Consider the following 18,778-nt stretch of genomic DNA (forward strand, 5'->3'; position numbering starts at 1 on the left):
TAATTCACACAGTCCTTGAATCGAGACTGGACCTGATCGTGTGATAAGTGGAGGTGCAGAATCACTGGTTGGTTTTGAGGGTGGATTCACAGAAGTTTGTCCAATTATTGTGTCCTTAATAGTTTGTTGTGATTGGACTGGTTTTTCATCAATGTCCTCATATATGTGAGCGTCAGTGTCAGCATGTTGACGATTTCTACGGCATGTCTGTCCATTAGACTCAAGTTTTATAGGATCTGTTTCCTAATGAATGCTTTACAGTTCCTTCTTTTCCATTCGTTGTCAGGCTGTCCTAATGTTTCAAGTGGTGCCATACACACCTTTTCTCCGATATCCAGTGGTCGAAGATCTCTAGCTCCACGATTATAGTACAAAGCTTTTCGTCGCTTTAGATGGGTTAATTGCTTCTCCTGCGATTTCAGTGGATAAACTTCCGGAACTAGGAGCGTCTCCTTTGTGGGCAAGAGTGTCTTGGTGCGTCGACTCAACAAACGCTGAGCTGGGCTGGTATCCATTCCCTGAGTAGGTGTGTTACGAAAATCTAGCAGAGATAGATAACGCAGCTAGGTTAAGGACGCCCCTGAAATAAACGCCTTTGTATATTCAATGAAAATGAATTCAATGTTAATCTTTTATCAACAACATTAGTTTTAATAAATGTGAATTGTGGTGTTTGCACTTGTATATATTGGGTCTCTGCTGAGTTCGGGCAAAGCGACATCGCTTACATCAGCTGTTTTTCACGTGACAGCTTTAAAATTAGAACATATAGGTACTACTACAAAGATCGTAAAAGTTCAACGATATACGGGTATCTTTCCGCTATAAAATTTATTTTGTTTTCTTTGAGACAAAATCCTTAACATGAAAAGTGCTGGGAGCAACTTCCTCATGCTCGGGAATTGTGTAAAATTTAGTCGTCTTTCTATTAACCCCATACATAGACGTAATACGCATTGGAATAATATTACATTACGGAATAAATAAACAATGCAGAACCAGCTCCCAGCACTTTTCAGAATAGTAGGAATAATAGCTACACGTGTTTAAAAATTCAGAATTTACAGTGAAGCAGATATCGTTGAACTTTTGATATTTTCGAGAGGCTGGACCTGTCATTCTAGCACGTTACCATACAAATGTGCTCCCTACGGCTATATATGAAGTCTAAACATTATCAATTTCGTTTGACAATAAAATGTGGATTAATATATGTAACATGTTATGTTTATTCGTTTTGTTAACATGGATCGTATTTGTACAATTATGTATGTATTCGTTTTGGCTAATTAAATCGTAGTTTTGATTATCGTTTATGGCTGTAGTTCTTGTCAACGTGCCTGGGATTTTATATGCACATTGCATCATTTACCCACCAAGTGAAACATGGTGTCAGATGCGGGATTGTAGAAGAGGATAACAGGATTACGCAAAACTGTTTTCTCGCCATAATTTGAGTATTAGTGTGCATATTTTGATTTCTTCGATTTGGCGCGCTGCATCGTGATTACGGCAGCCCAGTCGGGAAATGGCGCTCGAAAGACTGACACCCCCTGGCAAAATAAAGTTCAACACTAAGAATATTAGTGAAGACTGGAGAAATGGAGAGAAGAATTTGAACTTTATGTATATCTATCGATGAAAGATGAAGAAGACAAAGCTAAGATACAGTTACTGAAGTATTTGATTGGCGCGGATGGCAGAGAGATTTACAGCACGATAAAGTTTGATAAAGAAGAGAAGGACAGAAAATTGAAAGACGTCCTCGACGCTTTTGACGCTTACTGTAGACCCAAAAGAAACGAAACGGTAGAGAGATTCAGGTTCAATATGAGGAAACAGGAACCAGGTGAGACTATAGAAACATTTATCACTGATCTAAAAACATTAGCTGCAAAGTGTAACTATGGAGAAATAGTTGACTCATTAGTCAGAGACAGAATAGTTTGTGGGATACTTGACTCACACCTGAGAGAACGTTTGTTGAGAACACCAGAACTTACCCTGGATAAGTGTGTCGACATAACACGTGCAGCTGAAATCACGAAACAAGGAATTAGTGTATTGGATGGCAACAATTCATCAAGCAGCCATACAGAAATTGTCAACAAAATCAGCAAAGGCAAACCTAGTGTAAAGACAAGCGGAAATAAACAGTCATATACTGATAACAAACCTTGTAAATATTGTGCCAAAATACATGAGCCCAAGAAAGAAAAATGTCCTGCATATGGAAAAAAGTGTCGACTGTGTCATAAAATGAATCACTTTGAAACAGTATGCAGAAGTGCTTCCAAGAAATCACAACCAAAATATAAAAAGAAAACTGTACATCACATTGGGACAGGTTGTTCAAACACTGACAGTGATGATGACTATTCTGTTTGGACCATACAAGAAGAAAACACACATTCTGCACACACCGTTTCCAACAGTGTACATGCGTCTATGGTCATTCATGGAAAGAAAGTGACATTTCAACTGGACAGTGGGGCCACATGTAACATTTCCCCTAGTAGTGTGATTCCAAACATGCCACCACTTCAGCCTACAGATTATACCTTGAAGATGTACAACAAATCTACCATAAGGCCTCTAGGAAAAACACATTTACAAGTTACCAATCCAAGGAACGGTACCTCATATGACACTGAATTTGTTGTAATTAAAGAGGACTGCATGCCACTCTTAGGAAATAAATCTCTACAGCACATGGAGCTCTTGAACTGGAGAAAGGAGAACATTCTTAGTGTGAGACAGCTCTTGCCATCACCTCTCAGTAAGAAGCAGCTACTCGCAGAGTATCCAGATGTCTTTGAAGGTGTAGGTCGTCTCGCAGGGAAATATCACTTAGTTCTAGATGAAAACATACAGCCTGTAGTTCATCCACCGAGAAAAGTACCTATCGCACTGAAGCCATTATTAAAAGCTGAGCTTGACAGACTACAAGAAATGAACATTATCACACCAGTTAGTGAACCAATCCAATGGGTCTCCAGCTGTTTGATGGTCATGAAACCGAACAAAGTCAGAATCTGCATAGATCCAAAGGACTTGAACAAAGCACTTAAGAGGAGCCATTATCCACTTCCTACGATAGAGGAAATACTTCCAAACCTTTCTCGTGCAAAAGTATTCAGTGTTTTGGATGCACGGAATGGATTTTGGCATGTTGAACTAGATAAGGAAAGCTCTATGCTCACTACATTCAACACCCCATTTGGACGGTTCAGATGGATAAGAATGCCTTTTGGTATTTCGACGGCACCGGAAGAGTATCAACGTCGTCAAGATCAGGCAGTAGAAGGGCTACCAGGTGTCTTGAGTATTGCTGACGACATACTGGTTTATGGTGAAGGTGACACAGGGGAGGATGCCATTTTAGACCATGACCAGAAACTGAAAGCACTCATGAAGAGATGTCGTGAACGAGGACTTGTGCTCAACAAGGTTAAACTAAGACTTCGAGAGACTGAAGTAAGATTTGTAGGACATCTCATAACAAAGGACGGTTTGAAACCAGACCCTGAGAAAGTCAAAGCTGTGAACGAAATGCCAAATCCTACAGATGTCGCAGGATTGAGACGCTTCCTGGGATTCGTTAACTATCTGAGCAAATTTTTACCGAGTTTGAGTGACATTTGCGAACCACTAAGAAAGCTTACAGTGAAAGACACATTGTGGAGCTGGCATGAGATTCATGACCAAGCAGTAGAGAAAGTCAAAAGACTAGTAACATCAGAACCAGTTCTTAGTTATTATGACCCAAACAAGGAACTTACCTTACAATGTGATTCTTCCGAGACAGGATTGGGTGCAGCACTGCTACAACTAGGGAAACCAATAGCATTCGCCAGCAGAGCCCTAACAGACACAGAGACAAGATATGCCCAAAGAGAAAAAGAACTTCTTGCTGTTGTGTTTGGACTAGAAAAGTTTCATCAGTATACGTACGGACGAAACGTAACAGTACAAAGTGACCATAAACCTTTAGAGATTATAATGAAGAAGCCACTTCATACAGCACCGAAACGTTTAAAGAGGATGCTGCTTCGACTGCATAAATACTCAACAAAGCTAGAGTACCGCCCTGGCAAGGAAATGCACTTGGCTGATGCGCTTAGTCGAGCATACTTGCAGAACAGTGACCGAACAGGTGCACTCCTAGATGAAATAGTTCATTTCACACATCTACAGCCGACGCTAGGAGATAGTCTTCAAGAAATAAGGGACGAAACTCGACGAGACAGAACATTACAGGATCTCATTCATGTAATACTTACTGGATGGCCCAAGACGGTATCTGAAGTCAAGGACACAGTGCGGCCATATTTCAATTTTCGGGATGAGCTGGTCGTTCAGGATGCAGTTATCTTCCGTGGAGACAGAATTGTGATACCCATCAGCATGAGACAGGACATGCTATGCAAGATTCACAAGTCTCACATAGTAGTGGAAGGAAGTCTACGTCGAGCACGTGAGAACATATTCTGGCCAGGCATGAATGCGGAGACTAGAGATTTTATCAGCCGATGTGAAATATGCAGATCGTTAGATGATAAACAGTGTAAAGAGACACTGAGGCCACATGAAGTTCCAGATAAACCTTGGGGGAAGATTGCTTGTGACATTTTTAAATTTGATGGCCAAGATTATCTGGTAACTGTAGACTACTTTTCGAATTTCTGGGAAGTTGACCACCTCTCCCGTTCGACATCGAAAACAGTTATCAAGAAACTCAGAGCACATTTTGCGAGATACGGGACTCCTAACTCTCTTGTCAGTGACAATGGACCGCAGTTTAGCTCAGATGAGTTTGCTGAATTCACTCACCTTTGGGAATTTAAACACATAACGAGTTCTCCAAAATACCCCCAGAGCAATGGGAGAGCAGAGCAGGCCGTGAAAATGGCAAAGAGGTTGATGAAGCGTGCAGTGAAGTCTAATTCTGACCCTTATCTAGCCTTACTTGACTTTCGGAATACACCTACACAAGGCATGGGAACAAGCCCAGCACAACGTCTCATGAGTAGGAGAACTAAAACCTTATTGCCTACTAAACAGTCATTACTAGTGCCGGAAGTTCCAGATCTGAAGGAGCAGGGACGGAAGCTTGTGAGACTGAAAGAACGACAAGCACATTACTACAATCAGGGGGCAAAGGACCTGAAACCATTGAAGATTCAAGATCATGTGCGCATTGCACCACCTGATGGAATCGGACAGTCAAGAGAATGGAAGAAAGGAGTGGTGACCAAAGTTCTACCGAATCGCTCTTATGAGGTCCAGTCTGATGGTCAACATTACCGCAGGAACAGACGTCATCTAAGACCTAGCAAGCATCAGGAACAGTCCGAAAGTGATGATATTGTCCCTGAGGAATACAGTGAGACTGGTGTCAAACAAGAGAAACCAATTCAACCACCTGATTCGAAACAGATGACCGAGTCAGCAAAAGAGCAGGTTACTTTTAAGGCACCACAGGCAATCACCAGATCAGGACGCCAAGTGAAAGTGCCAATTCGATTCAAGGACTATGTCAAGTAACATCGTCAGTGTATTATTTGTATGTAATTTATGTTGGTAAGTTGTGAATAGGGCACAATAATCCCTGGCTTACCAATTTTGAGCAAGAGCTCAATTACTATCATTATTGTACTGTATTTTATCTGTATGTGAAGTTGATAATCGTAATTCATTCATTCTGCATTTTCAAACTCAATGCTACGTTGATGATTTCTCTGAACGTAATCAATTCGAAATTTGTTCTGGACTTACTGTACAATGAAAGAAACTTTACAAAGGAGAAAAGATGTAACATGTTATGTTTATTCGTTTTGTTAACATGGATCGTATTTGTACAATTATGTATGTATTCGTTTTGGCTAATTAAATCGTAGTTTTGATTATCGTTTATGGCTGTAGTTCTTGTCAACGTGCCTGGGATTTTATATGCACATTGCATCATTTACCCACCAAGTGAAACAATATATTTCAGAATATATCTCTATTTTGGCAAGACTACCCTTGTTTCGTATTTATTTTTATTTTTACAAGCTACGATAATAGCTTGATCCCGACTCAAGTACAGAATGACGTCATCTCAATAAGTGCAGCGCGATAAAGCTGGCTTTCATTCTACATACGCTAAGTGCTATTATGGCAAGATAAGTTTCAAATCCATTTATCTTCATAACATTTATGAGAAACGAAGGTATTTAATGTGATTTAAAGAGAACATATAGTATTTATTCATCAAGATTCATTTGTATTGCTTTAACGTGACGTCATGATAGCTTTCCCGAACCTCTGCATAGGCTGACGTATATATGGGAGTCCTTAACCTAGCTGCGAAGGATCAGACTGAGATTTCAAGGCTCGTTTCAGCAATCTATTGGCCATTTTGACAGCTTACTCAGCTTTTACATTACGTTTGCGGTACTTTGGGGAGTAGTCACACGACAGAATTCCTATTCCTTGGCAAACTGCTGAACTCAGTAGAGGCAAACTGGGACCCATTGTCAGATACAAGGTGACCTGGGATCCCGTAGCGTGCAAACAATGCCTTCAGTTTCTGAATTACAGTCTTCGACTTTGTATTGCGGAGATAGTCAACCTCCCAAAAGTTAGAGAAATAACGGTCACGAGGTACTCCTTCGAATTGTAGCTAAAAAAAGGTCACTAACTACTTTGGTCCATGGACGTGTGGGTACATCATGACTTACGAGGGCCTCTTTCCTCTGTTTGTCATCAAAAGAACGACAGGTATCACACTTAGTCACAAAGTCTTTCACATCTTTGGTCATGCCGAGCCAGAACAAATATTCACGAGCTCTCCTGACACTTCCTTCAACTCCAATATGAGATGAGTGAATACGGCGCAACATGTCCATTCTCATTGTCTCTGGAATAAGAATGCGCTCTCCTATAAATACAATGCCGCCTTGTACTGTCAACTCGTCACGAATGTTGAAGTATGGCTGTAGGGGAGCTGAAACATACGCAGAGATTTCTGGCCATCCTGAGAGAATAACTTTGGTCAGCTTTACTAGTGTTTTGTCTGCCTGAGTTTCCTGTCTCAGTTCCTGAATTCTGTCTTTGATCACAGGGAGAAATCGTGCCAGATGTTTTGTTTCCTCTTCAAGTGTGCCAGTCTGTTCATTGTTTCTTAGGTATGCCCTGCTCAAGGTGTCTGCTAGGAACATTTCTTTCCCAGGATGATATGCCAAGTGTATAGTGTACTTTTGCAAGCGCAGTAGCATTCTCTGTAGTCGTTTAGGTGCAATGTGAAGTGGTTTTCTCAGGATAATCTCCAAGGGTTTGTGGTCACTCTGAACAGTCACATCACGTCCATATGTGTATTAGTGGAACTTTTCAAGTCCAAATACCACTGCCAATAATTCTTTTTCGATCTGTGCATACCGAGTCTCTCTTTCAGTCAATGCAAGACTTGAGGAAGCAACAGGCTTTCCTTCCTGTAAGATTGTGGCTCCAAGTCCAGTTTCCGAGGCATCACAATGAAGAGTTAGGCTTTTGTTAGGATCAAAGAAACTAAGCACCAGTTCAGAAATGATTAGCAGCTTTAAGTCAGACACAGCTTTGTCAATGACCTCATACCAGCTCCATACAGCGTCTTTGAGCGTGTTTCCTTAGTGGCTCACACAAATCACTTAGGGATGGCAAGAATTTGCTAAGATAGTTCACAAATCCAAGAAATCTCCTTACACCTGCGACATTCTCTGGATTTGGAATCTCTTTAACTGCTTTCACCTTTTCTGGGTCAGGTTTCAGACCTTCTGATGTAACAAGGTGTCCAATGAATCGCACTTCTTTCTGTCGTAATCGAAGTTTGTCTTTGTTCAGAACGAGTCCACGTTCTCGACATCGGTCCATCAGTGCACGTAGCTTTCTATCGCTTTCTATCATGGTCAACAATAGCTTCTTCTTCTGTATCCCCCTCGCCATACACAAGAATGTCATCTGCTACATTACGTATACCCGACAATCCCTCAACAGCTTGGTCTTGTCTCCTTTAGTATTCTTCAGGGGCTGTAGACAGGCCAAAGGGCATTCTCAGCCAGCGATAGCGTCCGAAGGGCGTATTGAATGTAGTCAACAATGAACTTTCATGATCCATCTGGACGTGCCAGAACCCATTCTTGGCATCAAGTATACTGAAAACTTTTGCTTTGGTTAACTGTTGAAGAACTTCCTCAATAGTGGGTAGAGGATAATAACTACGCTTCAGAGCTTTATTTAAGTCTTTTGGGTCAATACATATCCGCAGTTTATTTGGTTTGACAACCATGAGGCAACTAGACACCCATGGTGTGGGTTCACTCACTTGAGCAATAATGTTCAGATTCTCTAGACGATCAAGTTTATCTTTTAGCTGTGCTTTGAGAGCTAGAAGCACTCTCCGTGGAGGGTGTGCAACTGGAGGAATGAACTTGTCAACAACAAGATTAAAGTCTCCTTCCAAACGTCCAATGCCTTCAAAAACATTCTTGTACTCGGTGAGCAACTGCTCTTTGGTGATAGGTGAATAGTTGGAAATGGTTAGAATGTTTTCACTATTCCATTGTAGTAGTTCCATATCCTGAAGTGTATTGTTACCTAGTAGAGGTGTACAGTTGTCTTTGATGATAACGAAATCAGCTTCCTGAGTCATCTGGTTTTTGGAGTTGGTGACTAATAATGCAAGTTTTCCAAGGGGCTTGATGGTTATGCCATTATACATACGTATATTGGTTGGGCGCAGAGGAAGGAAGTAACGCAAATGGTTTATAGGTGGAATGCTAAAGGTAGCTCCTGTGTCAAGCTGAAGTCTGAATTTCTGTCCTTGGATTAGCATGGTTGCCTGTGCTGTTTTGGAGTTCAAAGTGTTCACAGATTCGTCTTCGTCCGAGTTAGTGACAGAGTTTGACTGGTAGTAATCATCTGAGTCGGAGCTTTAACCAAAGTCTACTGCATGAACTCTCTTCTTCGTGGTCTTCGTGGGCCCATGTTTAACGTATGCTGAGCACTTATTTTCGAAATGGTTGAGTTTATGACACTTTCTGCAAGATTGTCCGTATGCGGGGCACTTTTCTTTCTTTAGTTCATGATACCTGCCACAGAATTTGCACTGTTTATATTTTTGTTTCTCACTAGTCTTTTTTTTATTGTCGTCAGGTTTACGGGTACTCTGTTTGCTTATTTTATTAATAGCTGGGGTGAGAGCACTAGTTCCGTCTAGCACACTAATGCCCTGTTTTGTGATTTCCGCAGTCCTACACATGTCTACACATTTCCCTAAATTGACATCTGGTGTTCTTAAAAGTCTCTCTCTAAGATGTGTGTCTACTATACCACATACAAAGCTTGCTTAGTTTTTGACTTGAGCAGGGTCATAAGTATGTTTTAGGTACAATCTTAAGACCTGCCTAAGTACTACTTAAGTATGTCTTAAACCGTAACATAAAACGGACTTAGCTAGGTCTTAGCTAAGTCAAACTTAATGTTCAAAATATTTTTTATGAATCATCCTAGTTTTTCAATTGATTTATATATGTACTTGTAAAAATGATTTTGTAACGTTTTTAATCACATGTGTATTAAAGTTGACGTCCTTACCTATCGGTTTTAGCTAGGTTAGATTAGATTTCGTATTTAATTTAAGTTAATTCTGTTTAAATAATTCTTAATATTTGAAAACAAACAAAGTGGCACTAGTGGTTCATTGTAAATGTGTGAATATTGTTTATCACTCGAGACTGCCATGTTTTCAGTTTACCGTTTTTTGTTATTCTTTCTTTTGACAAATGTTCACTTGCTTTCAAATTGTCATTCTCGCAGACATGGCATGATAACGGAACGTCTATGTACTTGAAATTGAAACTCGTAATAAAAAAGGGGGGGGGGATAGGTACATTTTGAATGTTTTTTCTCCTCCCAATGTAGCAAGTAGAGACTGCAGACGTTTTATGATATACTCATTTACAATTTAATGAAGGATGGAAAGGAATTGTTTTCAGAAAATTTTTTTTTCGTATATCTCCAACTTACATGTATCAACAACTCTCTCTCTCTCTCTCGTTAACGGTAGTGAACCCTGTCTGAATCCTCGCTTGTTGCGTTCTACATTCAATCTTATTTACAGAAAATCTTTATTAGTTTTCTAGTCATCATCCTTTAAATCATCTACAATTTTTAAAATCATTTCATCTCATTTTTTTTCACAGCGAACAAACAAATCCATAATTACTGTATACAATTTACTTACAATGATTAGTGGTTATAACCTAGATCCAACATATCAAATGTATCCCAAAAATAATATTTTGCATTTACATGTATGTCATTTAGAGAGTGATATTGGAATAAGTGATGACCCCCCCCCCCCCCCGACGAAAAACTAAAATTCTTATACCAGTACATTTAATAGAGAAAATTATTTTTAATTCATAATATAGATAGAGGAATGTTTCAACACAGAAAGTCAACCTTAAATAGTTCTAAATATATGTTTAAGAAAGTTAAGACATACTTAAGTCACCTCTACCGGTTGCCTAAGTTTGCTAAGATTGTCAAATCATAGCACGTTTCTAGTTAGGGTCTTAAGTTTAAGACTGTACTTAAGTCCTACTTAAGCATGGTCTTCGACATAAGTACCTTTTATTTTATGACCCCCTGTCCCTTATGAGAGTATCTGCAACTTGACCAAAATTGCAAGCGGATGCTAATGTTTTCAATTCGGTGATACAAGTTTAAATTGTCTCATCTGCCTCCTGTTTGCGAGTGTTGAATCTTTCGACAGTTTCATTTTTCTTTGGACGGCAGTACGTGTCGAATGCCTCCAGCGCCATTTTTAGAGTTCTATCCTTCTCTTTCTCGAATTTTAGAGTAGATTGTAGATTTCTCGACCATCGTTCCCTATCAGGTACTTGAATAACTGCAGCTTAGATGCATCTTCATCTTTCACGGTCAGAGAAACGTAGCGACTGAACTCCTCTTTCCACTTACGCCAATCTTCAGCGAGATTTTGGCTGTTAAATTTTATTTTCCCTGGTGGCGCGAGTCTTTCAGCGTACGCCATTTTGCAGAAAGCACGCGGGAAACACAGGTCACAAATAGAAAGTTAATTTCAGGATCAAAAGCAGAATAATTACCACAGAAGCACTTCTGACACCATGTTTCACTTCCGGGTAGTGTATATGATAGACAGGCAGCAGTGTTAACAGGTTTAACACCGTACAACGTGCAGCTTTGGTGCATACTCCTGAAACACAACTGCGCATAAGTTAACGCTACAACTAACTGATTTATTTGAGAAACTAATCTTACAAAACGTAAGTAAATTAATATTTAAGAATGGAACTAATAAAATTTACAAAACGCAAATCGTGTTACAGAGTTTAGTTATTATATCTTCTCTATACTCATAATTTTCATAAATATTTCTCTTTATGATACAGACATCTTAAAACAAACATATAATTTTGACTCATTATGTAACTATAATTTTAACTCATTATGTAACTTTAAGTCCACGGAATTGGGAACAAAATGTCGCCAGCGACAAGATGTGCAAAAATATACTGTATATACTGTATATATTGTCACTCATTTTGCAGAGGAATGATAAATATCGTCGACAACAATATGTGCCAATGGGTGACTTTGCACATAATATCGTCGGCGACAGTATGTGCATGGGAGACAATATTTGCCGTCACTACCTCAAACCCAATTGCTACTCAAGGAAAAAAGTTTATTATGATCTGTTCATTTCTGTATTTTATGGTACAAATAAGTCAGAATGTAAAAAAAAACTTACTGTTTAAATTGAAATAATTATTGTATTTAAAATAGGTGGCGAAAACGCTGTCTTGATACGTAGAGTACATGTACACCCGTGTGTCTTAATACATAATAATAATACATAATAAAAGCTCTTCCAATACAGCCTAATAGTGCTCACGTTAAATCTCAAAACTTGATAACGTGGTTAACAGATTTGTATACATTTAAATGTGAATAACCCTAACAAAAAAAAGTACTATAGTTAACTCCAGTTTACTATTGTTAACTATAGTATCAAAGTTTTTTCACTATAGTTAATCAAAGTATTTTTACTTTGGATTTCAGATCGTTATATTTTTTGTTCTTCAATTCATACCTGCACATTTTTATTAGCTCTACTGGTCAGAGACCAGAAGAGCTTATGCGATAGTAAGGTGTCCGTCGTCCGTCCGTCTGTCTGTAAACAGTTTTTCAAAACGCTACTCCCCCTACAGTTTTGGTCTGATTTCAATATAACTTGGCACACAAGTAAACTATACTAAGATACATAATTTAGTGCATCGGTTTCTGATTTCGATGAACGGTGTTGCCATGGTTACTAAAAATAGAAATTTCTGTGAAATTCCTTTAAAACGCTACTCCTCCTACAGTTTTGGTCTGATTTCAATACAACTTGGCACACAAGTAGACTATACTAAGAAACATAATTTAGTGCATCGGTTTTTGATTTCGATGAACGGTGTTGCCATGGTTACTAAAAATAGAAATTTCTGTGAAATTCCTTTAAAACGCTACTACTCCTTCAGTTTTGGTCTGATTTCAATATAACTTGGCACACAAGTAGACTATACTAAGAAACATAATTTAGTGCATCGGTTTTTGATTTCGATGAACGGTGTTGCCATGGTTACTAAAAATAAAAATTTCTGTGAAATTCCTTTAAAATGCTACTCCTCCTACAGTTTTGGTCTGATTTCAATATAACTTGGCACACAAGTAGACTACACTAAGATACATAATTTAGTGCATCGGTTTTTGATTTCGATGAACGGTGTTGCCATGGTTACTAAAAATAGAAATTTCTGTGAAATTCCTTTAAAACACTACTCCTCCTTCAGTTTTGGTCTGATTTCAATATAACTTGGCACATAAGTAGACTACATTAAGATACATTATTCTATTTATTGCTGTGTGTTGCAAAGTTTCAAATCCAAGTGCTACTTTTCCTTTGTTATATGTACAGACCAGTAGAGCTACAGTCTCATCAGAGACTTCTGGTATTAAATTGAAATATTATTTCTATGTTCACACATTATTTCCAAATTTTACTTTACTATGATCGAATTTTAGAGATTTTAAGCTTTGAAATCTCAAAAAAAGTTCTAGAGTAAAGTTTCATAGTAAATCAAAGTATCAAAGTTTTCACTATAGTTAACTATAAAAAATTTTTGTTAGGGAAGAAACTACATGACTGTATTTCCTATAAAATAACTATTAAGGGTGTGAAACATTGAAATAACCAAAAAGCTTGGTTTTAAAAATTTACCAGAATATTAAACACCAAGTTAAAGAAATGCGAACAACAACAATAAAAAGAAAACGTTACGGCTTTAGTTACAGTAAAAGTAAATTATAGTAGGATAAGAAAACAAACACATAAAATGGACTGGTTTTCAAAACCTCATCAGATCACAACGATTACGTGAATCAGAAAATATAAAATAATCCTTTATAATCTGTAAATTAAAATTGTCCACTTAGTGTGATCATAATGTAGCCCCAGGGATCATGACTTAACATAACTTAATTGATTTCATACAGCATTATGATGCTTAATGTACTGTTATTATGATTAATGTGATACAAGCAGCTGGATACAGATCTTCAGATCATAAAACCTCAGGAGATCTAAAAACCAAGCAGTACTTAAGATTTTTTTTAAGATGCTTTTAAGATCTTGTTTCCCCAAGGTTTCTATATTTATTTATTTATTTTTACAACCGAATATGTCAAATCTAGACAATATACACTTATCCACTGGCTATTAGTGGAATAGCTCTTGTGACGATGTGAATATGCCTTCCAAGAAAACACTCGTCACTACATTTTTACTGTACTTTATTCATGAATTCCAAAAAGTAACATTTAACTCGCTAAAACTCTACTTTAAGACTCAAAACTAACATACACACAAATCTCATCTCTTTCCCCTAGACTCCTCCAAAATTTCTAAAAATAGCCACTGAAATGGAATAAAACTGAAATTGTAACATCAAAAGAAAGATGGTTGACATTAATTTAGGTAGAATTCTCAAGACAGGAAATGTTTAACCTTTTATCTCTACGCTGAATGTAAAACTTCCAATACTGTCATTGATACCGTGGGACAGGAGGAGGAGAGATGTCAAATTGATAAATATAACACAGATGCTGAAACATCAAAGTAAAAGTAAAATACATAAATTCACTCCTTGACATTACCCTAGGCTCAATTAAAAATGTTTCCGCTACATTTTTCTGTACTAAGTAAATTGTTACAATGGTAAAAGAAACAAATGTTTAAAATCAAACAAGAACAACATCGTCTTTTACATTATGAAACCGAAGGGTACCATAATTCAGTAACATTGAAATTAATTCACATAAACAAATCATTATAACGACCAGCATTAAAGATGTCTACAAGTAAAATTAAATATAAAAACAAGTAAAATTAAATATAAAACAATGTAATTCCCTTTTCATTTTACAACTGTATAGGTGATACATCAAGATGTAATTATGAAATAATGAAGGTGAAAACATTGCATTATGTAGTCAGAATTAGAAACTGTTATCAGTTATAAAACTAGGAATTAACATGTATTTCTTAAACAGAAGAAACATGAATCATGACCCGTTGTTTAACAATTAATTGACATATCTACTCGGTACATCAGTCTAGTTTTCAAAAATAGTTAAAACATGGATACAATTAAAAAAATATAAAGTGTGAAAACAAACATTATTCATTCCACATTCATGTGCAAACTCATAAAACTGATTTCATGTGTTAACTTGAAAACAAGAAAATATGAAAAATCCTTCGTGGTTTTCAATATGCACTGTGAAAAATAAAATGTAGTCTTCTTAAATAAAATGAAAAAAATGTCTATATTTGAAAAAATGCAGAGACTACAAGCTAGAAATACACTATGCTACCATGCTATTATACATATCTCACATGGCTTCGAGGGTGACATACAGAATATTTGCCCCAACGTGACAGGAAAGTCCTGGAGTGTTATTTCACCCGATGCCGAAGGCAGAGGGTGACATTACACTCCAGGACTTTCTTGTCACCGAGGGGCAAACAATGGTATAGTCATCCGAGAAACCTTGTTGTATATGTTATATAACATTTTTAGAATTTAAAAAAATGTCTAGAATTGTTTAAGTTTATACAAATAATCCAAAAATGCTTCATGACATTAAGATTTGCACTCCGTTGTTTGCGTCTGCTTAGCAACCGACGTCATTAAATCTCTAACCCGAGCTACAAATGCGTAACATAAAGACACGTGAAAGTGATCGAGAGGGTGTTCTAACTGTTTCCGTCGGGTGATATAACTGTTTCCGGCTTGTGACGTAACTGTTTCCGGTGTGATTCAGCATTCTTCAGGGTTCATAGTGAAACTTTTTACATTTCTGATATAATACAGACCTGCCTACCCTTTTCATTACGAGGGTGTAATTTCGATACTCATTTTGGCGGAATTTCAGAGGTAATGGCGTAATCCTTTATGTTTCCCTAGTTTGATGTATTGCAATGATACTACAGTGTCTAAATAAACCTGTAATTATACATCATTGAACAAAGTAAGCGTGAATGTTCCGTTTTCAAATCATTTATTGACAAAAAGTCCATGTGTTGTATATATGGTATCCTAAATGCAGTTATATCAAACTTATTTAACTTACATTCCTAATGAACTTTTGGAAAATTTATAGAAAATCACATAATTCAAAGTTTCATCTGCATATTAATACAAATTCAACATTATTGCGCTATTTCGTTTTTGTTTTCCTTACATTTACTTTTCTCTATGATGTTCTAAGCAATGTAAGAATAAACTGAATTTAAAATTAAACTGACTTTACTTTTATAAACTTTTATTCAAAAGTTGTTTTCTTAATTTTGGCATGCCACTCGTTTAAAAGGCATAACTACAAAGTATATTACGTATGTTGTTTGTATGTTAAATAAACATATCGTGAAGAACTGAAACCCTCTATTAATTAGTATTAATTATCTTCCCGTTTTTATTTAGGAAAGCCTTTAAGTTGTCTATGAAAAATATTTAAAAGCGTAAAATTAAATTTCATGGCGTAACAGCGTAAATTCTTGGTAAAAAGCGGAAGAATTACGCCAAAAGCGGAAGGGTAGGCAGGTCTGATAATAGGAAAACTTATTCAAAAATGTTATATAATGAATAAACGCTGCTTTTTAAACAAAAGAAGTTTTGTTTTCTTGACAAAGTTTTGACAATCTGGCGTTAAATCGTCAAAATCTACCCATGAATTGTACTTGCTATCAAATGACAGCCATTTCACTTTATATTGTTCTTTTCCATTCACTTTTCTTGATAATTTTCTCAATTTCATAAATCTGATTTTCATCTGGTTCATTTTGAGTCACAGTGTCAGTTTGATCATTCTGATCTGGAATTTCATCATCCCTTTAAATGGCAGGTTCAGTAGCATTAACATTGTCAGGAGGGGCTTCGTTTAGTTCATCAAATTCCAAGGCCCCCTTCTTTAACCCGTTAATGTGAATTCTGTTCTTAATTGCCTTTCCATCTGAAAGCCTACGTAATTTTACATGAATCTTAGAAATTTTCTCGGATATAAGATAGGGACCCACCCATGGTCTTAAGAATTTGGCGCAATTCCCTGGGGTTACTACAGGTTTGTACAAGTAAACTGTATCCCCTACACTGAATTGTGGGTGATAAGCTTTTTCATTAGATGTTTTGAACATTTGCTTTTTAGGTCACCTGAGTCACTCAGGTGACCTATTGCTATTTGTTTGCGTCCGTCGTCGTGCGTCGTGTGTTAACATTTGAACATTTTCAGCTTCTTCTCTGAAACCGCTGAACCAATTTCAGCCAATTTTTGCATATGGCATCTATGTGTGAAGGGGAACAAAATTTGTGAATTTCATGGTCCCTGCCCCCCTGGGGCCTGAGGGGTGGGGATAAAACCATCAAAATTAATGCAATCTTTAAAAATCTTCTTCTTTACTCCTGGACATTAAGCAGTCAAACTGTTGACATGATTGTAATAAGCATTGAGCCCTCTACCAAAATTGTGAAATTCATGGCCCCAGGGTCAGGGGTTCTAGTGCTAGGGCGGGGCTATATAGATCATATAGTGAAAGTGCATTATTTCTTTGAAAATCTTCTTCTCTACTCCTGGGTATTATTGAAACAAATTGAATACATAGTTATGATAAGCAAGGGTGACTCTACCAAAATTGTGAAATTCATGGCCCCAGGGTCAGGGGTTCTGGTGCTAGGGTGGGGCTATATAGATCGTATAGTGAAAGTGCATTATTTCTTTGAAAATCTTCTTCTCTACTCCTGGGTATTATTTAAACAAATTAGATACAGAGTTATGATCAGCAAGGGTGACTCTACCAAAATTGTGAAATTCATGGCCCCAGGGTCAGGGGTTCTGGTGCTGGGGGGGGGGGTATATAGATCATATAGTGAAAGTGCATTATTTCTTTAAAAATCTTCTTCTCTACTCCTTGGTATTATTGAAACAAATTAAATACATAGTTATGATAAGCAAGAGTGACTCTACCAAAATTGTGAAATTCATAGCCCAAGGGTAAGGGGTTCTGGTGCTGGGGGGGTGGGGGGGGGGGCGATATAGTTCATATAGTGAAAGTGCATTATTTCTTTGAAAATCTTCTTCTCTACTCCTGGGTATTATTCAAACAAATTAAAAACATAGTTATGATAAGCAAGAGTAACTCTACCAAAATTGTGAATTTCATGGCCCCTGGGTCAGGGGTTCTGATGTTAGGGAGGGGCTCTATTTATTATATAGTGAAAATGCATTAATGCTTTAAAAATCTTCTCTGCTTCTGGGTATTATTTAAACAAACTAAGTACATTGTTATGATAAGCAAGGACACCTCTTCCAAAATTGTGAAATTCATGGCCCCAGGGACAGGGGTTCTTGTGCTAGGGTGGGGTTATATAGCTCCTACAGTGAACGTAAATTATTTCTTTGAAAATCTTCTTCTCTGCCCCTGGGTACTATTTAAACAAACTAAGTACATTGTTATGATATGCAAGGATGCCTTTTCTAAAATTGTGAATTTCATGGCCCCAGGGTCAAGGGTTCTGGTCAAAAGGTGTGTTGGGGGGGGGGGCTCTATTGATTATATAGTGAAAAATCAAAATTTCTTTGAAAATATTCTTTTCTGCTTCTGGTTAAAAAGGAAAGAAACTAAATATATAGTTATGATGAGCAAGAGTGCTTCTTCCAGAGTAGTGAATTGCATGACCCCTGGGTCAGATGTGCTGGTATAAGGGTGGGGCTGTTGATAATGTAGTGGAAATGCATTAATTCTATTAAATAATCCTGTCTGCTCCTTAATGTTAAGCAGTTAAACAAAGTGATTACCTTTGATGAGCAAACTTGAAACTTCTGGTCCCAGGGTGAGGGCTCTGGTGTTTCTCGGTGGTGAAGGGGGGGGGGGCAGAGGGGCTCTATTGATAATATAGTGAATCTGTAGTGAAAATGCATTATTTCTTTAAAAATCTTCTCTGCACTTGGGCATATCAGAGGCAAAAAGTGTAAAAGTTGTTATAAGGAAAGGTATTTTTACCAGATTTTTGAACATCTGGACCATTTGGTCAAGTGTTCTGGTCCTAGCCAGGGCTCAATTAATTTGCATTCTACTGAGAGGAGTTATTCCCCTTTGCCGTTTACTTTTGAT

The 18,778-nt window shown here is 37.5% G+C and overlaps 3 protein-coding genes across 3 annotated transcripts; 1 reads left to right on the forward strand and 2 right to left on the reverse strand.

The window, feature by feature from the left end:
- The first annotated feature begins 1,638 nt into the window (after positions 1–1,638).
- Positions 1,639–5,547, forward strand: LOC133198194 (uncharacterized protein K02A2.6-like). The gene has a single exon (XM_061334321.1). The coding sequence runs from the start codon at positions 1,639–1,641 to the stop codon at positions 5,545–5,547; it is 3,909 nt and encodes a 1,302-aa protein (XP_061190305.1).
- A 907-nt stretch (positions 5,548–6,454) lies between these two features.
- On the reverse strand, positions 6,455–7,980 carry LOC133198195 (uncharacterized). The gene is made up of 3 exons (XM_061334322.1): positions 7,618–7,980; positions 6,726–7,331; positions 6,455–6,616 (listed from the first exon to the last, which is right to left on the reverse strand). The coding sequence occupies exons 1-3, from the start codon at positions 7,978–7,980 to the stop codon at positions 6,455–6,457; spliced, it is 1,131 nt and encodes a 376-aa protein (XP_061190306.1).
- Positions 7,981–8,032: 52 nt separating this feature from the next.
- On the reverse strand, positions 8,033–11,077 carry LOC133198196 (uncharacterized protein K02A2.6-like). The gene is made up of 3 exons (XM_061334323.1): positions 10,926–11,077; positions 9,111–9,329; positions 8,033–8,951 (listed from the first exon to the last, which is right to left on the reverse strand). The coding sequence occupies exons 1-3, from the start codon at positions 11,075–11,077 to the stop codon at positions 8,033–8,035; spliced, it is 1,290 nt and encodes a 429-aa protein (XP_061190307.1).
- Positions 11,078–18,778: the final 7,701 nt, after the last annotated feature.

The sequence above is a fragment of the Saccostrea echinata genome, unplaced genomic scaffold, assembly GCF_033153115.1.
Source record: "Saccostrea echinata isolate AGI-Se365-2 ecotype Australia unplaced genomic scaffold, CSIRO_AGI_Sech_v1 ptg000033l, whole genome shotgun sequence".
Lineage (NCBI taxonomy): Eukaryota > Metazoa > Mollusca > Bivalvia > Ostreida > Ostreidae > Saccostrea > Saccostrea echinata.